Source organism: Pecten maximus, chromosome 8, assembly GCF_902652985.1.
Source record: "Pecten maximus chromosome 8, xPecMax1.1, whole genome shotgun sequence".
NCBI lineage: Eukaryota > Metazoa > Mollusca > Bivalvia > Pectinida > Pectinidae > Pecten > Pecten maximus.
This window is the reverse complement of record NC_047022.1, coordinates 32,802,105-32,829,816: the sequence shown is the minus strand read 5'-3', so window position 1 is coordinate 32,829,816 and position 27,712 is coordinate 32,802,105. Positions and strand designations below refer to the sequence as shown.

Genomic DNA, 27,712 nt, shown 5'->3' with positions numbered 1-27,712 from the left:
TTCTATGGATTTCTATAGGTGATGGTTCTATCTACAAAGAGAGGTATGAGAGAATTGTCCGAGAACTCAATTTCACCAAGAAACGCATGAGTAAGGAGCATGAGGACGAGATGGAGCTGGAACACAATGCTAGGAAAGCTCTGGAGAAGAGGGTGAGTTATATTTACTTATAGATATAGGTACTGTTTGTATAAGGACCGAAATACTGTGGCCAAGTCTGCCAGTACAAGTCAATCCTGGTAAAGGGGATTGAATGTAAGATGTGTTAAGAGTCATTAGTTTCCATGTCTGGGCAACACAAATTATTAAGTATAGAATAGTAAGGTGTCTTATTAATGAAACAGCCCTTCATTACTTCCTAAATATGATGCCCCTATAGGTTATTACTGTAGTGTAAACCTCAGTATACATCCTCTTAAATGAATCCCAGGTATAGTTAGTTCGCATTTACCCTTAACTTTAACAAACATCACATACTTGATATGTAAGGTTGCATACATTCTTAACCTTATTCAAATCACAGGTTTAATGTGTAAGGTAGGATACATCCTTAACTCTAATACACATCACAGGTTTAATGTGTAAGGTAGGATACATCCTTAACTCTAATACACATCACAGGTTTGATGTTTAAGGTAGGATACATCCTTAACTCTAGTACACATCACAGGTTTAATGTGTAAGGTAGGATATATCCTTAACTCTAATACACATCCCAGGTTTAATGTGTAAGGTAGGATACATCCTTAACTCTAGTACACATCACAGGTTTAATGTGTAAGGTAGGATATATCCTTAACTCTAATACACATCACAGGTTTGATGTGTAAGGTAGGATACATCCTTAACTCTAGTACACATCACAGGTTTAATGTGTAAGGTAGGATATATCCTTAACTCTAATACACATCACATGTTTGATGTGTAAGGTAGGATACATCCTTAACTCTAGTACACATCACATGTTTGATGTGTAAGGTAGGATATATCCTTAACTCTAATACACATCACATGTTTGATGTGTAAGGTAGGATACATCCTTAACTCTAATACACATCACAGGTTTAATGTGTAAGGTAGGATACATCCTTAACTCTAGTACACATCACAGGTTTAATGTGTAAGGTAGGATATATCCTTAACTCTAATACACATCACAGGTTTAATATGTAAGGTAGGATACATCCTTAACTCTAGTACACATCACAGGTTTAATGTGTAAGGTAGGATATATCCTTAACTCTAATACACATCACAGGTTTAATGTGTAAGGTAGGATACATCCTTAACTCTAGTACACATCACAGGTTTAATGTGTAAGGTAGGATACATCCTTAACTCTAATACACATCACATGTTTGATGTGTAAGGTAGGATACATCCTTAACTCTAATACACATCACAGGTTTAATGTGTAAGGTAGGATACATCCTTAACTCTAATACACATCACAGGTTTAATGTGTAAGGTAGGATATATCCTTAACTCTAGTACACATCACAGGTTTAAATGTGTAAGGTAGGATATATCCTTAACTCTAATACCCATCACATGTTTAATGTGTAAGGTAGGATACATCCTTAACTTTAGTACACATCACAGATACAAAATATAAGGTAAAAAGTGATGACAAAATGTTTCAGTCCTGATATATTCAACCCATGTTTTATACTTGTTGTAGTCAGTTCAGGTGAGTCTTGACAAAGGTCAGAGTAGCTGCCCACATGGTCACCAGGTGTCGCTGCAAAATCATGCAAATACACAGGGTCAAATATTACAATTCCACTGCCAGGGCAAGCATCACTTACTGGCCACAGATAGGGTTGAGAGGTGGCACACACTGCATGTTACTGTAGTCTGCTTGTACTTTATATGTGGTATGGGCTGGGAGATTACGTCATTAACACTAGGGACCTAAAGATGATGTCATTTTTCCTAGCCTTCTCATATTTGTGATTTGTGTGTCTCTGTAATTGATTGACTGTATACAGAGAAGATGGGTAAGATTGTAATGTTTGGATGTTCTTTGTAATGTTAGGATGTCCATCATAATGTTAGGATGTCCATTGTAATGTTAGGATGTCCATTGTATTGTTAGGATGTCTGTTGTTATGTTAGGATGCCCATTGTTATGTTAGGATGTATATTGTATTGTTAGGATGTCCATTGTTATGTTAGGATGTCCATTGTTATGTTAGGATGTCCATTGTTATGTTAGGATGTCCATTGTTATGTTAGGATGTCCATTGTAATGTTAGGATGTACATTGTAATGTTAGGATGTACATTGTAATGTTAGGATGTCCATTGCAATGTCAGGATGTCCATTGTTATGTTAGGATGTCCATTGTTATGTTAGGATGTACATTGTTATGTTAGGATGTCCATTGTAATGTTATGATATCCATTGTAATGTAAGGATGTCCATTGTAATGTTAGGATGTACATTGTTATGTTAGGATGTCCATTGTTATGTTAGGATGTCCATTGTAATGTTAGGATGTCCATTGTAATGTTAGGATGTCCATTGTAATGTAAGGATGTCCATTGTTATGTTAGGACGTCCATTGTTATGTTAGGATGTCCATTGTAATGTTAGGATGTCCATTGTAATGTTAGGATGTCCGTAGTAATGTTAGGATGTCCATTATTATGTTAGGATGTCCATTGTTATGTTAGGATGTCCATTGTAATGTTAGGATGTCCATTGTTATGTTAGGATGTCCATTGTAATGTTAGGATGTACATTGTTATGTTAGGATGTCCATTGTTATGTTAGGATGTCCATTGTAATGTTAGGATGTACATTGTAATGTTAGGATGTCCATTGTTATGTTAGGACGTCCATTGTTATGTTAGGATGTCCATTGTAATGTTAGGATGTCCATTGTAATGTTAGGATGCCCATTGTAATGTTAGGATGTACATTGTAATGTTAGGATGTCCATTGTTATGTTAGGACGTCCATTGTAATGTCAGGACGTCCATTGTAATGTCAGGATGTCCATTTTTATGTCAGGATGTCCATTGTAATGTTAGGATGTCCATTGTAATGTTAGGATGTCCATTGTAATGTTAGGACGTCCATTGTAATGTTAGGATGTCCATTGTTATGTCAGGATGTACATTGTTATGTTAGGATGTCCATTGTTATGTTAGAATGTCCATTGTAATGTTAGGATGTACATCGTAATGTTAGGATGTCCATTGTTATGTAAGGATGTACATTGTAATGTTAGGACGTCCATTGTTATGTTAGGATGTCCATTGTTATGTTAGGATGTCCATTGTAATTTTAGGATGTCCATTGTAATGTTAGGATGTCCATTGTAATGTTAGGATGTCCATTGTTATGTTAGGATGTCTATTGTTATGTTAGGATGTACATTGTAATGTTAGGATGTACATTGTTATGTTAGGACGTCCATTGTAATGTTAGGATGTCCATTGTTATGTTAGGACGTCCATTGTAATGTTAGGATGTCCATCATAATGTTAGGATATCTATTGTTATGTTAGAATGTCCATTGTAATGTTAGGATGTATATTGTAATGTTAGGATGTCCATTGTAATGTTAGGATGTCCATTGTTATGTTAGGATGTCCATTGTTATGTTAGGACGTCCATTGTTATGTTAGAATGTCCATTGTTATGTTAGGATGTCCATTGTTATGTTAGGATGTCCATCATAATGTTAGGATATCTATTGTTATGTTATAATGTCCATCATAATGTTAGGATATCTATTGTTATATTAGAATGTCCATTGTAATGTTAGGATGTCCATTGTTATGTTAGGATGTCCATTGTTATGTTAGGATGTCTATTGTTATGTTAGGACGTCCATTGTAATGTTAGGATTTCCATAGTAATGTTAGGACGTCCATTGTAATGTTAGGATGTCCATAGTACTTCTCTAATAACCTATCACTAAATGTACTTACAAGCTGTGTGCTGCATGCCTTATAGTCCTAACTAATACATCACGGGTAACAGATGATAAACAGGCCCATTGGGACTGTTGTGTTGGTACTATCAGTATGTTTTATATGCCCTCACAATGAATTAAACTATTGGAAGTAACAGATGTTCCCCTCGACTGTCCGTCACCAATTTTGGCAAAAAAGTTTTGCAGAGTTCGCCATGTACTCATTAATAGAGATAGGATGTTGATTTTAACGTGAAAGTTCTTTCAAGGTCATTCATCAACGCCATGCAGTGAAATTGGATTTTTTTTTTTTTTTTTTCAAATTTTCGCATTTTTCAGATTTTAAAATTAATTAAGCATTTACGTGGCTCTGTTTCCATCAAAGCCAGAGATGAAGGAGCATACATGTTTCACAAATATATTTCTAATTTTTTTTGGCATATTTTGACATGTATGTAATTAGTTATAGGAAGTAGCTGTGAATGTTCCTGCTTAGTGTGACATACTCCATCATTGCAGTTTTTAACACTACACATACCATCATTGCTCTTTGTTTCAAAGCTTTTTAACATCTGCGGGATTTTCCGGTCAGAAAATTTCCCACACTTTTGAAGAAAACAACAGTTTATAGCAATAAAAGTCTATCTGATTTAAACCGTGGTTTACAGTAAAGAATTGCATCTGGTAGTTGTATTTTGTGAATTATTTACTGTGCAGCAAGGATGTGACTTTATCCTGTAGTGAGGTTCCTGTAAATTATAAAAAAGACCTGAGATTCACAATAATGCTAACACTGAAGTGAGAGATGCTCCACATGTCTAAAAGCTGTGGCATACAGTTGATATCAAAACTGGCTACTTACCAGGCGTCAGACATGATGGATAGCTACGAATATGAGTTATGATATATTAAGGAAACTGCTATATATACCCACACTTCTAGATGATATTGTGATTATTTTGGTAATATGCACCAGTGAACTGTTCAATTTAATATGTAACACTTACTCTACACTTACGTACATTGTAGAGTTATCAGGAAGTCGAGACAGAATCGGTGTTAGTAACCAGGTTCATTCTGTAAAATAATTACGTTCAGTTAAATGGTTTGTACTGGTCAACCTTTTAAATTTAATCAGCAGTACTTGAAATGAACTCTAAACTAAAGATTTCTTTGCATATTTGTTTTTTGTTTCCTTAAATTGTGTAGGCGTAGCAAGTTGTCAGTGTTGATCCAGAAAACTGACGGCTTTATCTGATTAGATAATGAATGCTGATTGTGGTAATGAATGCCACTATGGTGTCATCAGTAGGAGCTCCCTTCTCCACAGCTGACCCCAGATAACAGGAACTGCTTTGTAAACTTAAAGGTCACAGGTCATCAAACCTCAGTTTGTTATTGTTATGTCAACACCAGTTAGGTTCACCCAGGTGTATCTGTTCATCCAGGTGTATCTGTTCACCCATGTTTGTTTGTCAAGGTATATCAATTCACCCATGTGTGTCATTCAACTCGGGTATGAGAGTTAACCCATGTGTATCAGTTCACCCAGGCATGATAGTCCACCCAGGTGTGTCAGTCCACCAGGTGTGTTAGTCTACCCAGGCATGAGAGTTCACACAGGTGTGTCAGTCCACACAGGCATAAGAGTTCACCCAGGTGTGTCAGTTCACCCAGGCATGATAGTCCACCCAGGTGTGTCAGTCCACCCAGGCATGAGAGTTCACCCAGGTGTGTCGGTTCACCCAGGCATGAGAGTTCACCCAGGTGTGTCAGTCCACCCAGGCATGAGAGTTCACCCAGGTGTGTCAGTCCACCCAGGCATGAGAGTTCACCCAGGTGTGTCAGTTCACCCAGGCATGAGAGTTCACCAGGTGTGTCAGTTCACTCTGGTGTATTCACCCAGGTGTGTCGGTTCACTGATCTGTGATCAACTCCTCAGCCAGAGGATCTTGTGATGTGTCTATTCACTAATGAATCTGACACATAGGAGATAATTTCCTTCTGTAAATCAATCATCTAGTCTAAAGAGGAAGTAATTATGTCTGCCCCTCCCTATCATCATCTGCTACTCTCAGTGTGGGCTGATTACACACACCTGCAGTCAAAACTTTTCAGTAAGAATGAAAGTCAGCAAACTTATATATAGGTACTTACTGACAAATGATACAGGTTAATGATTCCAAAAACTGGTGTCTGAGGTATAATCTTAAGATCAGAAAACATTGCCAAATCTTGAAACTTTCATCAGTGCTACTGGTGACATGCTTAAGGTCATTACAAAAGAATAAAGATTGAAGTTGATAAGGTCGCTAGTCCACAGCATAAGTCTGGTGCTTTTTGTCTGACCCCAGGTGCACTAATTGTGCAGGTGTACCTGACCTAACGAGATGTGGACAGGTGTGGCCTGGGGATGTTTGCTGACAGTTACGTACACAAGTATTAGTGTCTCAGGAGAAAGTGAAGAATTAAGTAATCAAAAGATGTAGTCTCCTCCAGGCTGTCCTTCTTATATCACCAATGACAGAACCCATAGGGGCCAGTTAGGGGAAGTCAACAAAATTAATTAGGGATTTGATAATTAAAAACTTGTTCAAAATGACATATCAAAGAAAATCTCACATTAGAAAACAAAAGAAAAATTCTAAAACATATTTAATAAGATTATTATTTAACTAACATCAAATGTTATCAAAAGAAATAAATGTTTAATTCCCAGCTCAGTACAAGTACATGAAAGTCCCCTTGGGTGGGCCTCAGTATTGTACCTGGTTTACACACTAGTGGTAGAGCACCAGATCTGATCGGATGTAGTTATTGAGAGGAAAAGGAACTTGGGTGAACTGTGAAGGATTGTAACTGTCAAAGATGAAGGACGAAGTTAAGCTTGAGAAACAGGTATTGGTAATAATGTGATTACTTCTTCATACCCAGAAAAAATTAACTTTGAATAGTTTGTTTTGGAATTATGATGATATTTGACTTCTAAGTTGTTGTTTTTAGTTGAGATTTTTTTCATATGCAGTAAGACCCAACTTCTATATCAATGTTTTCAGGAGAGATATGTTATATTTCCTGTACAACCAGACTTTAGCTCCATGTCTTTACTGAAGATATTTTCCATTTCCTGTACAACAGGACTTGTGACTTAATGTACTAGAAATATTTTCCATTTCCTGTACTACCTGACTCTTCATTACAATATGAAATCTGACTTCTAAATTCAATAGAAATATCTATTTTGTTTTTAAGAAAATATTTTTCATTCCTTAATTCTAAATTGATTTCTTTGGTAGAGATATTTTTTGTTCTCTATTTAGAAGAAATTTTTCATAAGACCGACTTCTGAGTTGTATATTTTCTTAGCTACCTACATGTACAAAAGACCAGAAAGTTTATATAGATCTATTGTGACTTTGAAAGAGAAGATTACGTGAGATCTGTAGGATACAACATGTAGGGGTTTAGTACAGCTGTAAGTGCTGACTTATTGATATAAGGTGTGGAGAACATCTATATATTGATATAGCTATTTATACCAAACCAATTCATCACCAATACACAGCCCACAAGTCTCCCTACCTATACAAACCTTGTCACACTTCTGATATGTTGTCTGCTGTAGTTTTTACATACATGTACATTGGAGTGTTCAAATGTCAACCAGCTTAACCATCTTATTTAAATAGCACATTAAGGTTTGGATCTTATTAATTATTTTAATTTAACATATCTAATTGTCTTATTAAATTAAAACAGGATTGGTCTGTAAGGTTTGACTTCAGCTTATTAGCAACTTCTTACAATCTTATGCATATATTTTTAAAGTTCTATTCAATATTTTTACAACTCGTTGACATACATTGAAAAATTAGCTGTGTAGTAAAGTAAAGAATGTCAGAGAGAGTATTTCCTATTTGGCTGGGTATATTTATAAAGACCATTTAAACCTATTCTGAATGAAATTTACATGGCTATATCTTAATTATACCACACTGTCAGCTGTTACATTGTTATCTAAATGGCTAAATACAACATGTGATTGAGTAGCTATGTAATCTATAGTATAGAATGTCTCAGACAAACTCTGATAGTCAGACATATAATGGAAAAGGCATTTAGCTCACTAATGGGACAGTATGATTGGTTTATCAGGCTCGGTTTAATATGGAAGTGTATCAAAAGTAAGAAAGTGTAGTATAAAGTGAGAAAGTGTAGCAAAGTAAGGAAGTGTAGCAAAGTAAGAAAGTGTAGCAAAGTAAGGAAGTGTAGCAAAGTAAGGAAGTGTAGTGAAGTAAGGAAGTGTAGCAAAGTAAGGAAGTGTAGCAAAGTGAGGAAGTATAGTGAAGTGAGGAAGTGTAGCAAAGTAAGGAAGTGTAGCAAAGTGAGGAAGTGTAGTGAAGTAAGGAAGTGTAGCAAAGTAAGGAAGTGTAGCAAAGTAAGAAAGTGTAGCAAAGTAAGGAAGTGTAGCAAAGTAAGGAAGTGTAGTGAAGTAAGGAAGTGTAGTAAAGTGAGGAAGTGTAGCAAAGTGAGGAAGTTTAGTGAAGTGAGGAAGTGTAGTGAAGTAAGGAAGTATAGTGAAGTAAGGAAGTGTAGTGAAGTAAGGAAGTGTAGTGAAGTGAGAAAGTATAGTGAAGTAAGGAAGTGTAGTGAAGTGAGAAAGTGTAGTGAAGTAAGGAAGTATAGTGAAGTAAGGAAGTGTAGTGAAGTAAGGAAGTGTAGTGAAGTAAGGAAGTGTAGTGAAGTGAGAAAGTATAGTGAAGTAAGGAAGTGTAGTGAAGTGAGAAAGTGTAGTGAAGTAAGGAAGTATAGTGAAGTAAGGAAGTGTAGTGAAGTAAGGAAGTGTAGTGAAGTAAGGAGGTGTAGTGAAGTGAGAAAGTATAGTGAAGTAAGGAAGTATAGTGAAGTAAGGAAGTGTAGCAAAGTAAGGAAGTATAGTGAAGTAAGGAAGTATAGTGAAGTAAGGAAGTGTAGTGAAGTAAGGAAGTGTAGTGAAGTGAGAAAGTATAGTGAAGTAAGGAAGTGTAGTGAAGTGAGAAAGTGTAGTGAAGTAAGGAGGTGTAGTGAAGTGAGAAAGTATAGTGAAGTAAGGAAGTATAGTGAAGTAAGGAAGTGTAGCAAAGTAAGGAAGTATAGTGAAGTAAGGAAGTGTAGTGAAGTGAGAAAGTGTAGTAAAGTAAGAAAGTGTAGTGAAGTAAGGAAGTGTAGTGAAGTGAGAAAGTGTAGTAAAGTAAGGAAGTGTAGTGAAGTAAGGAAGTATAGTGAAGTAAGGAAGTATAGTGAAGTGAGGAAGTGTATCAAAGTAAGAAAGTATAGTGAAGTAAGGAAGTGTAGTGAAGTGAGAAAGTGTAGTAAAGTAAGGAAGTGTAGTGAAGTAAGGAAGTATAGTGAAGTAAGGAAGTATAGTGAAGTAAGGAAGTGTAGTGAAGTAAGGAAGTGTAGTAAAGTAAGGAAGTGTAGCAAAGTGAGGAGGTGTAGTGAAGTAAGGAAGTGTAGTGAAGTAAGGAAGTATAGTGAAGTAAGGAAGTATAGTGAAGTAAGGAAGTATAGTGAAGTAAGGAAGTGTAGTGAAGTAAGGAAGTGTAGTGAAGTAAGGAAGTATAGTGAAGTAAGGAAGTATAGTGAAGTAAGGAAGTATAGTGAAGTAAGGAAGTGTAGCAAAGTAAGGAAGTATAGTGAAGTAAGGAAGTATAGTGAAGTAAGGAAGTGTAGCAAAGTAAGGAAGTATAGTGAAGTAAGGAGGTGTAGTGAAGTGAGAAAGTGTAAGGTCATGACCAGACGGCATGGTTACTGATGATTTAGGTGTGTATACTACAGCAGATGCTGTATCTTCCATGACCAGCCTGAGGCATATCTGAAAATCATGTTTTAATCTGACATGTACATTCTGTACAATTAAGATTTATTTAACTGTGTCCTATCAATTAGAACCAGACTGCACCAAGCTATAAACACTTGAGGGAGAGATGCTACTGTACTTAGGTTATAACTAGCCTCCTGTGGAGGTAATGGAGAAGTTTACACAAGGTTATCAGACAGATATACAGAATGTTTAAATGATTAAGTCATTGAATAGAAAACCTTGTATAAAATGTATTCTCATATATTTCATCCATTTTGAAATTGAATATTGATATTTGTTTTAATTGCTGTTGCAATAAAAAAAATTGTGAGTTTGAAGCAGTTAAATTTAAACATTGTATACTTGGACTGGGAAAGAGGAGCATATTTATTGCAAGTGTCTGTCTAGTTTCTGTAGTAAACTTCCCCTTCTCGTCAGACATCAGACAGAATTAAAGGTTCCGGTCTCCATCAGCTTCTCATAGTGTTATTGTGACTGATGTCGGCCATGTGTGATTTCATACTTCACTACAGTTTTATACCGACAGATTCTGATCCTTTCACTGTCTATTTAACCTTGTTAGTGGTACACTACTCTTACCGATGTGGACCAGCAGGTTTTTGACCATGAGGTGGACAAGCAGGGTTTTGACCATGAGAACAGGTTATTTTGCTATTCCCTAAGTGGTCAATTATCAACTGTTCATGGTTTATAAATTTGACATGTTTTATTGGTTGACACATATTTATGTTAAATTGACAGAAATATTTATATATCATTTAAATACCATTATATACAATTTATGTAGTTTTATTTCAAATAATGACCAAACCCTAGCCCTACTTCAGTATTCTATAGAAAAGCACTACAGAACAGAAAGTTTAATAAAGATTTTCCATTATAGCAAGGGGCCGCCGTGGCCGAGTGTTTAAGGTGTCCCGGCACATTATCACTAGCCCTCCACCTGTGAGTCACAAGTTTGAAACCCACAGTGGGACAGTTGCCTGGTACTGACCGTAGGACAGTGGTTCTTCAATTTAAGGAGCATTGTTGGTGTCTGGGAACAATTAAATCACTTGAATGATTCCTGTAAATCTGAAGCTCCCTAGGTTCCTGTAAAACTTGAGCTCCCTAGGTTCCTGTAAATCTGGAGCTCCCTAGGTTTCAGTAAATCTAAAGCTCCCTAGGATCCCGTAAATCATAATCTTTCCAGGTTCCTATAAATCTGGAGCTCCCTAGGTTCCTGTAAATCTAAAGCTCCCTAGGTTTCAGTAAATTTAAAGCTTCCTAGGATCCTGTAAATCTAAAGCTCCCTAGGTTCTGTAAATCTAAAGCTCCCTAGGTTCCTGTAAATCTAAAGCTCCCTAGGTTCCTGTAAATCTAAAGCTCCCTAGGTTCCTGTCAATCTGGAGCTCCCTAGGTTCCTGTAAATCTGGAGCTCCCTAGGTTCCTGTAAATCTAAAGCTCCCTAGGTTCCTGTAAATCTGCAGCTCCCTAGGTTCCTGTAAATCTAAAGCTCCCTAGGTTCCTGTAAATCTAAAGCTCCCTAGGTTCCTGTCAATCTGGAGCTCCCTAGGTTCCTGTAAATCTGGAGCTCCCTAGGTTCCTGTAAATCTAAAGCTCCCTAGGTTCCTGTAAATCTAAAGCTCCCTAGGTTCCTGTAAATCTAAAGCTCCCTAGGTTCCTGTCAATCTGGAGCTCCCTAGGTTCCTGTCAATCTGGAGCTCCCTAGGTTCCTGTAAATCTAAAGCTCCCTAGGTTCCTGTAAATCTGGAACTCCCTAGGTTCCTGTAAATCTGAAGCTTCCTAGGTTTCAGTAAATCTAAAGCTCCCTAGGTTCCTGTAAATCTGGAGCTCCCTAGGTTTCAGTAAATCTAAAGCTCCCTAGGATCCCGTAAATCATAATCTTTCCAGGTTCCTATAAATCTGGAGCTCCCTAGGTTCCTGTAAATCTAAAGCTCCCTAGGTTTCAGTAAATTTAAAGCTTCCTAGGATCCTGTAAATCTAAAGCTCCCTAGGTTCTGTAAATCTAAAGCTCCCTAGGTTCCTGTAAATCTAAAGCTCCCTAGGTTCCTGTAAATCTAAAGCTCCCTAGGTTCCTGTCAATCTGGAGCTCCCTAGGTTCCTGTAAATCTGGAGCTCCCTAGGTTCCTGTAAATCTAAAGCTCCCTAGGTTCCTGTCAATCTGGAGCTCCCTAGGTTCCTGTAAATCTGGAGCTCCCTAGTTCCAGTGTTCTTATAACCATCTGTTAGGAAAATCATCCAGCCTCACAAGGTTATATTCCAATTTATAAAAAAAAATGAGACAAAGTTTCTGGACTTTTTCAGTCTGGCTGTTGTTTCTTTATAGATTTAAATTGATCTTATGGTAAAATTGCTGAATAGCAAGCATCTTCTTTTAAATCCCATCATTAATGTAATCAGTTGAAGATGTTTTTAATGAAAATCATGTGTTTATGTAAATGTTATCTTAAATTGTGTGGAGTTTATTGTTTTAAATCAACAGTTTCCAAATTAAAAATTTTTTAATACTGTATATAATATAATATCATATCTTTGTAATCTAACTTTGATTAAGAAGTTAGAACCTTATTCCGTAGTCTGTGATAATGTAGGAAATGTCTGATGGGATACGGTCGACATTAAATGTGTTATATGGTGAAGGTGAGGAGTGATTTCTACCGTTAATCTGTATGTAGCCATACCTTGATCAATAACATGTGTAGCCTGTAGCAGGGGAAATGAAAGTAAAATTGTCAAAGTGCCCAATGGCTGGAGAGGTTCATTAGACTGCAGATCACAGGAATTCAGTATTACCAAAAGACTGTTAAATGTTAAGGCGGTATACAGTGAGGCTTAATCAAAGATCGTAAGACAAACATGTAAACATGTAAAACATGTAAACAAAAGGTTATACAATTATGTTGGTACACAGAGCAACTTACAGATCACAGGAAATAGGTAGAAATAAAACTTAACAAGAGGTAACGGTTCTCGACTTGTTGTAGTACAGAAAAGGTAACGGTTCTCCACTCCTTGTAGTACAGAATAGGTAACAATTCTCCACTCCTTGTAGTACAGAATAGGTAACGGTACTCCACTCCTTGTAGTACAGAATAGGTAATGGTACTCCACTCCTTGTAGTACAGAATAGGTAACAATTCTCCACTCCTTGTAGTACAGAATAGGTAACTGTTCTCCACTCCTTGTAGTACAGAATAGGTAACGGTTCTCCACTCCTTGTAGTACAGAATAGGTAACGGTACTCCACTCCTTGTAGTACAGAATAGGTAACGATACTCCACTCCTTGTAGTACAGAATAGGTAACGGTTCTCCACTCCTTGTAGTACAGAATAGGTAATGGTTCTCCACTCCTTGTAGTACAGAATAGGTAACGGTTCTCCACTCCTTGTAGTACAGAATAGGTAACGGTACTCCACTCCTTGTAGTACAGAATAGGTAACGGTTCTCCACTCCTTGTAGTACAGAATAGGTAACGGTTCTCGACTCCTTGTAGTACAGAATAGGTAACGGTTCTCGACTCCTTGTAGTACAGAATAGGTAACGGTACTCCACTCCTTGTAGTACAGAATAGGTAACGGTACTCCACTCCTTATAGTACAGAATAGGTAACGGTACTCCACTCCTTGTAGTACAGAATAGGTAACTGTACTCCACTCCTTGTAGTACAGAATAGGTAACGGTACTCCACTCCTTGTAGTACAGAATAGGTAACAGTTATCCACTCCTTGTAGTACAGAATAGGTAACGGTTCTCCACTCCTTGTAGTACAGAATAGGTAACGTTTCTCAACTCCTTGTAGTACAGAATAGGTAACGGTACTCCACTCCTTGTAGTACAGAATAGGTAATGGTTCTCCACTCCTTGTAGTACAGAATAGGTAACGGTTATCCACTCCTTGTAGTACAGAATAGGTAACGGTTCTCCACTCCTTGTAGTACAGAATAGGTAACGGTACTCCACTCCTTGTAGTACAGAATAGGTAACGATACTCCACTCCTTGTAGTACAGAATAGGTAACGGTTCTCCACTCCTTGTAGTACAGAATAGGTAATGGTTCTCCACTCCTTGTAGTACAGAATAGGTAACGGTTCTCCACTCCTTGTAGTACAGAATAGGTAACGGTACTCCACTCCTTGTAGTACAGAATAGGTAACGGTTATCCACTCCTTGTAGTACAGAATAGGTAACGGTTCTCGACTCCTTGTAGTACAGAATAGGTAACGGTTCTCGACTCCTTGTAGTACAGAATAGGTAACGGTACTCCACTCCTTGTAGTACAGAATAGGTAACGGTACTCCACTCCTTGTAGTACAGAATAGGTAACGGTTCCTCACTCCTTGTAGTACAGAATAGGTAACGGTACTCCACTCCTTGTAGTACAGAATAGGTAACGGTACTCCACTCCTTGTAGTACAGAATAGGTAACAGTTATCCACTCCTTGTAGTACAGAATAGGTAACGGTACTCCACTCCTTGTAGTACAGAATAGGTAACGGTACTCCACTCCTTGTAGTACAGAATAGGTAACGGTTCTCCACTCCTTGTAGTACAGAATAGGTAACGGTACTCCACTCCTTGTAGTACAGAATAGGTAACGGTACTCCACTCCTTGTAGTACAGAATAGGTAACGATACTCCACTCCTTGTAGTACAGAATAGGTAACGGTACTCCACTCCTTGTAGTACAGAATAGGTACAGCATAGGCCAAGATACCTTCAATATCACAGGGTTCTGTAATAATGTCAGCACCCACCTCTAATGTCACAGGACTTTGTAATAATGTCAGCGACCTCCTCCAGTATCACAGGGTTCTGTAATAAGTAAACTATTAGATTGTTTACATAACAGTGTGTTGGCTATAGTGGTAACATCAGTCCTGTTGCCTGTACGGAGACTTTTCCAGTAGTACCTCTCAACTAGCTTTATATAGGATGGAGTTGATATCAAGGTCAGCTTCTGGCTGAAACTGAATTTAATTACATATAGGGGACAGGTATATACTGTCTAATGGAAATGGGCATGTCTATATAGGGGGAGGTATGTGTGTGCCATTCCTGTCATCTCTATTAGAGAAAATTGTTGACTTATAATGAAATATTTAAAATGCAATGCATTGATAGAGAAATGGTTATTATGTATTGATTAAAAACACATTTTCCTACATTTTCCAACACATAAAGTTGTTAATATTCATCAGGGTATAGACTCTTCCTCATGATGATATTGACCTGGATTACTTAAGCTGTCTAAATTTAAAATCTGAATCAACTGATTATGTATACTCGGTAATCTTTCAAACATTTACAGGTAGTAATTTTTATGGAATTTGAAATATTGTATAGGATCTAGTTGATATTTGATTATGGCTAATTCAACATCTACCATCTGTTGATATTGTTGGAAATGATCACTTGTAACCACATTCCATGATTTTTTTAAAGTTTTTAAAAGCATGCAGATCTCAATATGTTAAAATTGTTGCCTAAGTTTGTAGAATATTGTACAAAACTATGATCTAGGTCTGTTTGAGCTTGTATGTAGTAATCTTGATCTTTCTAATGCTTGTATATTAAAGTTCTTGATCTCTAATATATTCTTTTGTGTCTCTCAAAGCATGTTCAGTTGACATCTGACCTTTCAGCCTGTATTTCCATGTCAGTATCTGAACTACATTGTAGTTCAATTAATTCTTATTTCAAAACATCTTAGAATATAATTTGTGTTTCATTTTGTGTCAGGTCCATGAGGCACTTGAGGATGGGGAAGATCTGAGAAGACAGCTCACTGCAGCTAAGAAGAAGTCCTCCAGACTGGCCACAGAGATGCAGGACATAAAGCTCCATCTGGAGGAGCAGATTACCAGAAACAATGAACTGGAGCGGAAACAGCGCAGGTAATGTCAAGGTCATGTGTGATGTAAGGTAGGATCAAGGTCATGTGTACTGTACAGGTTAAGTCAAGGTCATGTGTGATGTAAGGTAGGATCAAGGTCATGTGTACTGTACAGGTTAGGTCAAGGTCATGTGTGATGTAAGGTAGGATCAAGGTCATGTGTACTCTACAGGTAAGGTCAAGGTCATGTAAGGTAGAATCAATGTCATATGTACTGTACAGGTAAAGTCAAGGTCATGTGTACTGTATAGGTAAGGTCAAGGTCATGTGTGATGTAAGGTAGGATCAAGGTCATGTGTACTGTACAGGTAAAGTCAAGGTCATGTGTACTGTACAGGTAAGGTCAAGGCAATGTGTGATGTAAGGTAGGATCAAGGTCTTGTGTACTGTACAGGTTAGGTCAAGGTCATGTGTAATGTACAGGTAAGTTCAAGGTAATAATTTCCCAAAGACGAAAATATTAGTGTTGTACAGACTGGATTTTTGTAGCCTCCACTACATCTGTGTGAGAACTCACACACTTTGCTTTTATTAACAGTGTTGACAGTTGCTGGCTAGTTTTCACTAAAGTTATTGGTTTTATGACTTTATTATAGCAGTATATGTTTTTGTTTGACAGGTTTGACACAGAACTGAGTAAGGCTAGTGATGAAGGGAAGGATGAGCGGACCAGTCGGGAGAAGTTACAGCGCGAGAAGGATCAATTGACCACAGAACTGTACACCAAAGATCAGGATATAGAGGTCAGTTTAAGGTCAAATTAGGACACTAAGGGTCAGGATATAGAGGTCAGTTTAAGGTCAAATTAGGACACTGAGGGTCAGGATATAGAGGTCAGTTTAAGGTCAAACTAGGACACTAAGGGTCAGGATATAGAGGTCAGTTTAAGGTCAAATTAGGACACTGAGGGTCAGGATATAGAGGTCAGTTTAAGGTCAAATTAGGACACTAAGGATCACCTCTGTAAATAGGGAGGTATATAAAATACATATCTAGGGTATCACCTCTGTAAATAGGAAGGTATATAAAATACATATCTATCATATCACCTCTGTAAATAGGGAGGTATATAAAATACATATATATCATATCACCTCTGTAAATAGGAAGGTATATAAAATACATATATATCATATCACCTCTGTAAATAGGGAGGTATATAAAATACATATATATGGTCTTTTGGATCAATTAGTCAAGAAGATTTCAGTACGTATATCATTTCTTTGCAATACAGAGACTTCGACATGATCTGGAGTCACAGACACAAAAGGCATCTCGCTTGGACCGTGAGCTGATGGATATTAGCCTTACAAGTACCAAGGGCACAGACAAGGAGGTAGGAAAAAAGGCACCAGGAATGTCTGGATAATGAAACTCATTAAAATATGTGAAATTTGTTATGTGAAACCTTTGGTAACCCATGTCATGTAAAACTTGTACAGTAAACCAAAAAATGTGTAATGTGATATTTGTTTGTTGTGATTTTATTCAAATTCAACAATATATGTATAAATGTATTGGAATTGGATTTTTTTTTATAAAACACAGTTTAATAATTTCTATACATCAATCTAATTTTAGTTTCTACAAGCTTCTGTTAGATAAATAATGTGAGCCTCTATCATTGTGTTGTAACGTTCTGATCAATATGATTTTTTTCGTCCATTGAAGGTGATGTCCCTAAAGAAAAGTAAACACGAGCTTGAGATGAAGGTCAAGGACCAAGAGGAAGAGCTTGATGACCAGGCTGGCCAGATACAGCAACTAGAACAGGTAACCATAGCAGCTCTTTTTCATGATAGCTTCACCTCAGAAACTTTAAAATTGAATGGTAACATTTGGTGAATTTCGAAGCGATGGCAAGAAATTGATAATTTATGTGAAATATATAAAAATATTTATCACTGCTGTGCCCTGTTGCTTTAACCAGTGTTTTTGTTTTCGAACACAGACCAAGACAAGGCTTGAGATGAATCTGGAACGATTACGTCAGACACACATGAAGGAATTGGAGGAGAAGGAGGAGGAAATGCAAGAAAACAGATACGCTACGCAGAAAAAGGTCAGCTATTATCATCGTCATGGCAAATCCTTGATGAAGAATGAATGTATGTCAAACAGAAACCTATGAGTTATAATAGTCATTAGGGATTACATGAGGAAGGATAAAGGACAGGAAAATAGTGTGGAGTAAACAAATGGATTTACCCTTTTGATAAATTAATGTTTGTATGAAATGATTTTATCTGTGTTACTTTCCCTACAGTTAAAACATATGGAGAACCAAATGGAGGAAGAATACGAGGACAAGAAACGACTACAAGCTGAAAAACGGGACATTGAAAGACAGCTACAGGAGATTAATGCTAACAGATCTCACCATGACAAAGGTCAGAGTTCATATAGGGACAAAAGGTCAAATGATGAAAGGTCACATAATGAAAAAAGTCATATGGTACACAGCCACAATAAATGGTAGTTAAGTAGGGTCAAAGGTCAGATGTTATGATAGTATATGTTGCACTAGGAGAAAGGTCACTGAAGTACAAAGGTCGGTATCAGACATCCTATAAATATCACATAGAGTTAAATCTGTCGTATGTGACCTTCCAAGGGAGGCAATAAAAAGGTCACATGACAAATGGTCTCTTAACCCAGGTTCAGGTAAATGGTATTAGTAAATAATATTGGGAGGAGAAAAAATACTCACGTGGACAATGAGAGGGAGTCACTCAATTCAGGTGGTCCCCAAGGCAGGTTTCATGTTACATGTAGCAACAAAAACATATTTACAGAGGCTAAACATTTAAATCATCAATTTCATGTCACAATAGCTTGTTCTACAGCACACTGTGTTTGATAATCTGACTGATCATTGTACAGTCAACACACACAACTCAGAACACACTGTTACTGTATTTCATTCTCTCTAGAAATATGATAGTGTAGCCATTTATTTAATTGTAGATGGAGAGAAGCGTCTGAGACTTGAGCTAAGGAAAACCAAGGCCTTGCTCAGAGATGCTGAAACTGTCCTTCAGAAGATGAGAGGCTCGGAGGGAACTAAGGCCATCATCAAACAACTGAGGAACAGGGTAGGTACAGGAATAGATTTAACACTGAGATGTTTACAATTTAGAGTAACATTGTAAAAAGTCAAAGCCATGATCACAAGGTCTACATTTTTAAATTAGATTCAAGATTGTACATTTTCTAGTTTTTATTTCAAATCAATAAGGTAAGGGGGTATGGGGTATACTGGAATCAGGGTGTGTTACCCAGCATTAAGGTAAGGGTGTATGGGGTATACTGGAATCGGGGTGTGTTACCCAGCAATAAGGTAAGGGTGTATGGGGTATACTGGAATCAGGGTGTGTTACCCAGCAATAAGGTAAGGGGGTATGGGGTATACTGGAATCGGGGTGTGTTACCCAGCATTAAGGTAAGGGGGTATGGGGTATACTGGAATCGGAGTGTTACCCAGCATTAAGGTAAGTGTGTATGGGGTATACTGGAATCGGGGTGTGTTACCCAGCATTAAGGTAAGGGTGTATGGGGTATACTGGAATCGGGGTGTGTTACCCAGCAATAAGGTAAGGGGGTATGGGGTATACTGGAATCGGAGTGTTACCCAGCATTAAGGTAAGGATGTATGGGGTATACTGGAATCGGGGTGTGTTACCCAGCATTAAGGTAAGGGTGTATGGGGTATACTGGAATCGGGGTGTGTTACCCAGCAATAAGGTAAGGGGGTATGGGGAATACTGGAATCAGGGTGTGTTACCCAGCATTAAGGTAAGGGTGTATGGGGTATACTGGAATCGGAGTGTTACCCAGCATTAAGGTAAGGGGGTATGGGGTATACTGGAATCGGGGTGTGTTACCCAGCATTAAGGTAAGGGTGTATGGGGTATACTGGAATCGGGGTGTGTTACCCAGCATTAAGGTAAGGGTGTATGGGGTATACTGGAATCGGGGTGTGTTACCCAGCAATAAGGTAAGGGGGTATGGGGAATACTGGAATCAGGGTGTGTTACCCAGCATTAAGGTAAGGGTGTATGGGGTATACTGGAATCGGAGTGTTACCCAGCAATAAGGTAAGGGTGTATGGGGTATACTGGAATCGGGGTGTGTTACCCAGCATTAAGGTAAGGGTGTATGGGGTATACTGGAATCGGGGTGTGTTACCCAGCAATAAGGTAAGGGGGTATGGGGAATACTGGAATCAGGGTGTGTTACCCAGCATTAAGGTAAGGGTGTATGGGGTATACTGGAATCGGGGTGTGTTACCCAGCAATAAGGTAAGGGGGTATGGGGTATACTGGAATCAGGGTGTGTTACCCAGCATTAAGGTAAGGGTGTATGGGGTATACTGGAATCGGGGTGTGTTACCCAGCATTAAGGTAAGGGGGTATGGGGTATACTGGAATCGGGGTGTGTTACCCAGCATTAAGGTAAGGGGGTATGGGGTATACTGGAATCAGGGTGTGTTACCCAGCATTAAGGTAAGGGTGTATGGGGTATACTGGAATCGGGGTGTGTTACCCAGCATTAAGGTAAGGGGGTATGGGGTATACTGGAATCGGGGTGTGTTACCCAGCATTAAGGTAAGGGGGTATGGGGTATACTGGAATCAGGGTGTGTTACCCAGCATTAAGGTAAGGGGGTATGGGGTATACTGGAATCGGGGTGTGTTACCCAGCATTAAGGTAAGGGTGTATGGGGTATACTGGAATCGGGGTGTGTTACCCAGCATTAAGGTAAGGGTGTATGGGGTATACTGGAATCGGGTAGTGTTACCCAGCAATAAGGTAAGGGTGTATGGGGTATACTGGAATCGGGGTGTGTTACCCAGCATTAAGGTAAGGGGGTTGGAGGAATACTGGAATCAGTGTGTCCTTCTTTTTGTGGACAGAAGTTTATCCACAGTAATATCTCTTCAATTTTTCTGGAATTTCTGCCCTATTAGTAATTTTGATATATACCTACAAACTATTGTTGTTGTTGGGGACACCAATTTGTTTATTTATACATCAGTTATTTTCAATAAACAGCTTGAGGATTCAGAGTTTTCTGCAGCGACAGCCATCAAAGCCAAAAAGACAATGGAACTAGAGATACAGGATCTACAACAACAACTAGACGATCTGTTTAAATCTAAATCAGAGGTAATAATACCCCAAATTATCTGAGGTTTACATCAGTTTTCATACCCAACATTTGATCAACAGTTTGTTTGTTTAATGTATGGTTTGGTTTGTTTGTCCTCGTTACTTACAAAAGTTATCTATGACCCTGATATAATGTATTTTGTTGATCCTCATCATACTTACAAACGTTATGTATGACCACGATATAATGTATTTTGTTGATCCTCATCATACTTACGAACGTTATGTATGACCACGATATAATGTATTTTGTTGATCCTCATCATACTTACAAACATTACCTAGCTCAGGTTTCATCAACATTCCTTAACTTAAGGAAATTCTTTGAGTTAAAATTTTCCATAAATTGGAAAGCATTACAGGATTTAAGGGAAAAATCTTGGTTGTATTGACCAATCTACCCTCAACAGTGATATATTTTGTTGTATTGACCAAATTACCTTTGACAGGGATATAGTTTGTGGTATTGACCAATCTACCCTCAACAGGGATATAGTTTGTGGTATTGACCAAATTACCTTTGACAGGGTTATAGTTTGTTGTATTAACCAATCTACCTTTGACAGGGATATAGATTGTTGTATTGACCAAATTACCTTTGACAGGGATATAGTTTGTTGTATTAACCAATCTACCTTTGACAGGGTTATAGTTTGTTGTATTGACCAAATTACCTTTGACAGGTATATATTTTGTTGTATTTACCAAATTACCTTTGACAGGGATATAGTTTGTTGTATTGACCAAATTACCTTTGACAGGGATATAGTTTGTTGTATTTACCAAATTAACTTCGACAGGGATATAGTTTGTTGTATTGACCAAATTACCTTTGACAGGGAGACAACAAAGCCATGGTGTTAATGCGTGAGAAGTCCGACTTACAGAGCCAACTAGAGGAAAACGAAGAAGACATGAATGAGATAATGAAAAAATACAAAGCTGTGGTCCACCAAGTAAGTCTGTTAATACACCCAATAGGTCATTAAATATCGGGCTGTAGTACACCAAGTAAGTCATATTTACGGAGTTATCTACTGTATATTTACATCATTCTATCAGAAGTTAGTCTGCCAAATTATCAAATTATCCTTCAAACATATTTGAATTAAACCAGCAATATCACTTTAAGTTCCAAGAATATTTATTTCCTAAATTCAAAATTCTAAAAGATACAGACCTGATGAATGAGATATACGTATTCTGTCCAAATTATGTCATTTCAGTCAGATTATGATATTGATTTGTTTGTTTTTATTCCTTTAGAATTCCATTTGTTGTTCTGTTTTCAGCAATCGGTAGACCAGGTAACAATATCTGACCAGCTTCAACAGATCGATGAACTGACGACAGACAAGGACAAGTTAAGGCAGGAGGTAAGTCGCATGTCCAGTTCAACAGAGTTATCTCCCCTGAATAATATAAGAATTGTTGAGAAACTTGACAAAAATAGATTAAACAACTCATATTAATAAGATTTTGTTGACTAGCTAATTTACAATTTTATAATGACATGTACCCGTATTTGTTGAATACCATTAAAGACATTAAATGGTTTTTATCATGTTTATTGTAACACATGACATGACATTTGACATTTTTAGCCCACCATCATCAGATGGTGGGCTATTCAAATCGCCCTGCGTCCGTGGTCCGTGGTCCGTCCGTCCGTCCGTAAACAATTCTTGTTATCGCTATTTCTCGGAAAGTACTGAAGGGATCTTTCTCAAATTTTATATGTAGGTTCCCCTTGGTACCTAGTTATGCATATTGCATTTTGAGACCAATCGGAAAACAACATGGCCGACAGGCAGCCATCTTGGATTTTGACAATTGAAGTTTGTTATCGCTAATTCTCGGAAAGCACTGAAGGGATCTTTCCCAAATTTCATATGTAGGTTCCCCCTGGTGCCTAGTTATGCATATTGCATTTTGAGACCAATCAGAAAACAACATGGCCGACAGTCAGCCATCTTGGATTTTGACAATTGAAGTTTGTTATCGCTATTTCTCAGAAAGTACTGAAGGGATCTTTCTCAAATTTCATATTTAGGTTCCCCTTGATGCTTTGTTATGCATATTGCATTTTGAGACTAATCGGAAAACAACATGGCCGACAGGCAGCCATCTTGGATTTCGACAATTGAAGTTTGTTATCGCTATTTCTAAGAAACTAATGAAGGGATCTTACTGAAATTTCATATTTAGGTTCCCCTTGATGCTTAGTTATGCATATTGCATTTTGAGACCAATCAGAAAACAACATGGCCGACAGGCAGCCATCTTGGATTTCGACAATTGAAGTTTGTTATCGCTATTTCTAAGAAACTAATGAAGGGATCTTACTGAAATTTCATATGTAGGTTCCCCGCGGTGTCTAGTTATGCATATTGCATTTTGAGACCAATCAGAAAACAACATGGCCGACAGGCAGCCATCTTGGATTTTGACAATTGAAGTTTGTTATCGCTATTTCTGAGAAAGTACTGAAAGGATCTTTCTCAAATTTCATATGTAGGTTCCCCTCGGTGCTTAGTTATGCATATTGCATTTTGAGACTGATCGGAAAACAACATGGCTGACAGGCAGCCATCTTGGATTTCGACAATTGAAATTTGTTATCGCTATTTCTAAGAAACTAATGAAGGGATATTCCTGAAATTCATATGTAGGTTCCCCCTGGTGTCTATTTATGCATATTGCATTTTGAGACCAATCGGAAAACAACATGGCCGACAGGCAGCCATCTTGGATTTTGACAATTGAAGTTTGTTATCGCTATTCCTCAGAAAGTACTGAAGGGATCTTTCTCAAATTTCATATTTAGGTTCCCCTTGATGCTAAGTTATGCATATTGGATTTTGAGACTAATCGGAAAACAACATGGCCGACAGGCAGCCATCTTGGATTTCGACAATTGAAGTTTGTTATCGCTATTTCTGAGAAAGCACTGAAGGGATCTTTCTCAAATTTCATAAGTAGGTTCCTCTTGGTGCCTATTTATGCATATTGCATTTTGAGACCAATCGGAAAACAACATGGCCGACAGGCAGCCATCTTGGATTTTGACAATTGAAGTTTGTTATCGCATTTCTCAGAAAGTAATGAAGGGATCTTTCTCAAATTTCATATGTAGGTTCCCCTTGGTACCTAGTTATGCATATTGCATTTTGAGACCAATCGGAAAACAACATGGCCGACAGGCAGCCATCTTGGATTTTGACAATTGAAGTTTGTTATCGCATTTCTCAGAAAGTAATGAAGGGATCTTTCTCAAATTTCATATGTAGGTTCCCCTTGGTACCTAGTTATGCATATTGCATTTTGAGACCAATCGGAAAACAACATGGCCGACAGGCAGCCATCTTGGATTTTGACAATTGAAGTTATCGCTAATTCTCATAAAGCACTGAAGGGATCTTTCTCAAATTTCATATGTAGGTTCCCCTCAGTGCCTAGTTTTGCATATTGGGACCAATCCAAAAACAACATGGTCGACAGACAGCCATTATCGCTAAATCTTAAATTTTATATATAGGTTCCCCTTGTTTGAAAAGTACTAGCTATAGAGGGCTGTATCTGAATTTACACAGATTAGTAAGACTTAGAGGAAGGGAAAAGTAGAGAAAAGATCAATCTGACATGGAACCTATGAAGATCATTCAATGGTGGGCGCCAAGATCCCTCTGGGATCTCTTGTTTGTATCACGTTTTGTGTGTCACATGACATGACATTTGACATGATTTTTTTTGTATCACATGTTTTGTGTGTCACATGACGTGACATTTGACATGATTTTTGTATCACATGTTTTGTGTGTCACATGACGTGACATTTAACATGATTTGTGTATGACATTATGAGTTTGCTGTATCACTTAACATGACATGATTGTTGTGTACTAGGTGACAGAACTCCAGATGAAGGTCCAGACCCTTGAGGAGACGAGTGTGGATAAGAACACAGTACAACGGTTGGAGAGTAAAATACGTGACCTTGAAAATAGACTCGACCTTGAACAGACCACTAAACACAGGATTGAGGTGAGCACCTAGCAATGGTTTTATCAATCATGAGTCATTTTATGGATGAAGAATTTTTTATTTGAAACTGAAAAACAAAAATCAAGATGTCTCTCATACCGTATACACACATTGTATGTGTAGGTAACAGGGGGGGTGTGTTGTATCATACCGTATACACACATTGTATGTGTAGGTAACAGGGGACGTGTGTTGTATCATACCGTATACACACATTGTATGTGTAGGTAACAGGGGATGTGTGTTGTATCATACCGTATACACACATTGTATGTGTAGGTAACGGGGGATGTGTGGTGTATCATACCGTATACACACATTGTATGTGTAGGTAACGGGGGATGTGTGGTGTATCATACCATACACACATTGTATGTGTAGTTAACAGGGGATGTGTGTTGTATCATACCGTATACACACATTGTATGTGTAGGTAACGGGGGATGTGTGTTGTATCATACCGTATACACACATTGTATGTGTAGGTAACAGGGGATGTGTGTTGTATCATACCGTATACACACATTGTATGTGTAGGTAACAGGGGACGTGTGTTGTATCATACCGTATACACACATTGTATGTGTAGGTAACAGGGGATGTGTGTTGTATCATACCGTATACACACATTGTATGTGTAGGTAACGGGGGATGTGTGGTGTATCATACCGTATACACACATTGTATGTGTAGGTAACGGGGGATGTGTGGTGTATCATACCATACACACATTGTATGTGTAGTTAACAGGGGATGTGTGTTGTATCATACCGTATACACACATTGTATGTGTAGGTAACGGGGGATGTGTGTTGTATCATACCGTATACACACATTGTATGTGTAGGTAACAGGGGATGTGTGTTGTATCATACCGTATACACACATTGTATGTGTAGGTAACGGGGGATGTGTGGTGTATCATACCGTATACACACATTGTATGTGTAGGTAACAGGGGATGTGTGTTGTATCATACCGTATACACACATTGTATGTGTAGGTAACAGGAGATGTGTGTTGTATCATACCGTATACACACATTGTATGTGTAGGTAACGGGGGATGTGTGTTGTATCATACCGTATACACACATTGTATGTGTAGGTAACAGGGGACGTGTGTTGTATCATACCGTATACACACATTGTATGTGTGGTTAACAGGGGATGTGTGTTGTATCATACCGTATACACACATTGTATGTGTAGGTAACAGGGGATGTGTGTTGTATCATACCGTATACACACATTGTATGTGTAGGTAACAGGGGACGTGTGTTGTATCATACCGTATACACACATTGTATGTGTGGTTAACAGGGGATGTGTGTTGTATCATACCGTATACACACATTGTATGTGTAGGTAACGGGGGATGTGTGTTGTATCATACCGTATACACACATTGTATGTGTAGGTAACAGGGGATGTGTGTTGTATCATACCGTATACACACATTGTATGTGTAGGTAACTGGGGATGTGTGTTGTATCATACCGTATACACATTGTATGTGTAGGTAACGGGGGATGTGTGTTGTATCATACTGTATACACATTGTATGTGTAGGTAACGGGGGATGTGTGTTGTATCATACTGTATACACATTGTATGTGTAGGTAACGGGGGATGTGTGTTGTATCATACCGTATACACACATTGTATGTGTAGGTAACAGAGGATGTGTGTTGTATCATACTGTATACACATTGTATGTGTAGGTAACGGGGGATGTGTGTCGTATCATACCGTATACACACATTGTATGTGTAGGTAACGGGGGATGTGTGTCATATCATACCGTATACACACATTGTATGTGTAGGTAACGGGGGATGTGTGCCGTATCATACCGTATACACACATTGTATGTGTAGGTAACGGGGGATGTGTGTTGTATCATACTGTATACACATTGTATGTGTAGGTAACAGGGGACGTGTGTTGTATCATACCGTATACACACATTGTATGTGTAGGTAACGGGGGATGTGTGTTGTATCATACCGTATACACACATTGTATGTGTAGGTAACAGATGATGTGTGTTGTATGATAAACAATGTGTTTGTGTGAGGCAGTGTGATGAATTAGGTGTAAAGGATGAATAAACAGAACAGGTTGTTATAGCAAAGTGATTCAAAGGATTTCTTGTTTTAATCTGAATCATTACATAGTTAAATTTTCGTAATACAAACAAATGAATAAACCTAAGTGTACTCTAGTCATTCTGTATTCTATCCCTGTATCTGTGTTATTTCCACTGGTCTTTCTTACAACCAATTACAAAATAGTAAGTCTGAAAATTCCATTACATCTACTCGAAATGAAATGTACATAAAGTATATGACCTTGACCTTCAGGTTCAACTCAACCGAACTAAAGAGTCCCTGGATAAATCAAATGAGGACAAGAGAGTTTCATCTGCGACAAAACAACAGTTGGACGAAAATCTGAAAAGAACCCAACGCCAGCTTCGTGACCAACGAGAGGAGTTTTCTGATGCTCAGAAACGCGAATTAGAGAGCACACAAAAAAGCAAGGAACTGGAGAATAAGGTGACTGAGTTAGAATCTGACTACGAACAAAACCAGTCTGACCTAAAGTTAGCCTTCAAGAGGATATCAGATCTACAGGCTGCTTTGGAGGAGGACCTGGACAGTGGTGACAGTCTTCTGGGATCTGATGAGGAGTAAGTTGGGGAATTAGGTCCTCAGGGCCTCAGAGACTAAATCCTATATTTTAATATATCATTAGAAATAACACCACCTTGTGACATGAAGGTCACTGCGACCTACAGTTTC

General features: G+C 38.1%; 1 protein-coding gene across 5 annotated transcripts in view; it reads left to right on the top strand.

Annotated features, from left to right (window-relative positions):
* The window catches only part of LOC117333246 (unconventional myosin-XVIIIa-like), a 135,720-nt gene that overhangs the window by 104,345 nt on the left and 3,663 nt on the right, over positions 1 to 27,712 (top strand). For all 5 annotated transcript variants that reach the window (XM_033892452.1, XM_033892450.1, XM_033892451.1 and 2 more), the window contains 13 exons: positions 19 to 152; positions 15,535 to 15,689; positions 16,308 to 16,431; positions 16,926 to 17,027; positions 17,363 to 17,464; positions 17,643 to 17,753; positions 17,958 to 18,081; positions 18,659 to 18,786; positions 20,746 to 20,859; positions 21,702 to 21,818; positions 22,155 to 22,238; positions 24,769 to 24,906; positions 27,272 to 27,600. In XM_033892452.1, the coding sequence (XP_033748343.1) occupies positions 19 to 152; positions 15,535 to 15,689; positions 16,308 to 16,431; positions 16,926 to 17,027; positions 17,363 to 17,464; positions 17,643 to 17,753; positions 17,958 to 18,081; positions 18,659 to 18,786; positions 20,746 to 20,859; positions 21,702 to 21,818; positions 22,155 to 22,238; positions 24,769 to 24,906; positions 27,272 to 27,600 (1,762 nt within the window). The remainder of the gene's footprint in view (positions 1 to 18; positions 153 to 15,534; positions 15,690 to 16,307; positions 16,432 to 16,925; positions 17,028 to 17,362; positions 17,465 to 17,642; positions 17,754 to 17,957; positions 18,082 to 18,658; positions 18,787 to 20,745; positions 20,860 to 21,701; positions 21,819 to 22,154; positions 22,239 to 24,768; positions 24,907 to 27,271; positions 27,601 to 27,712) is intronic.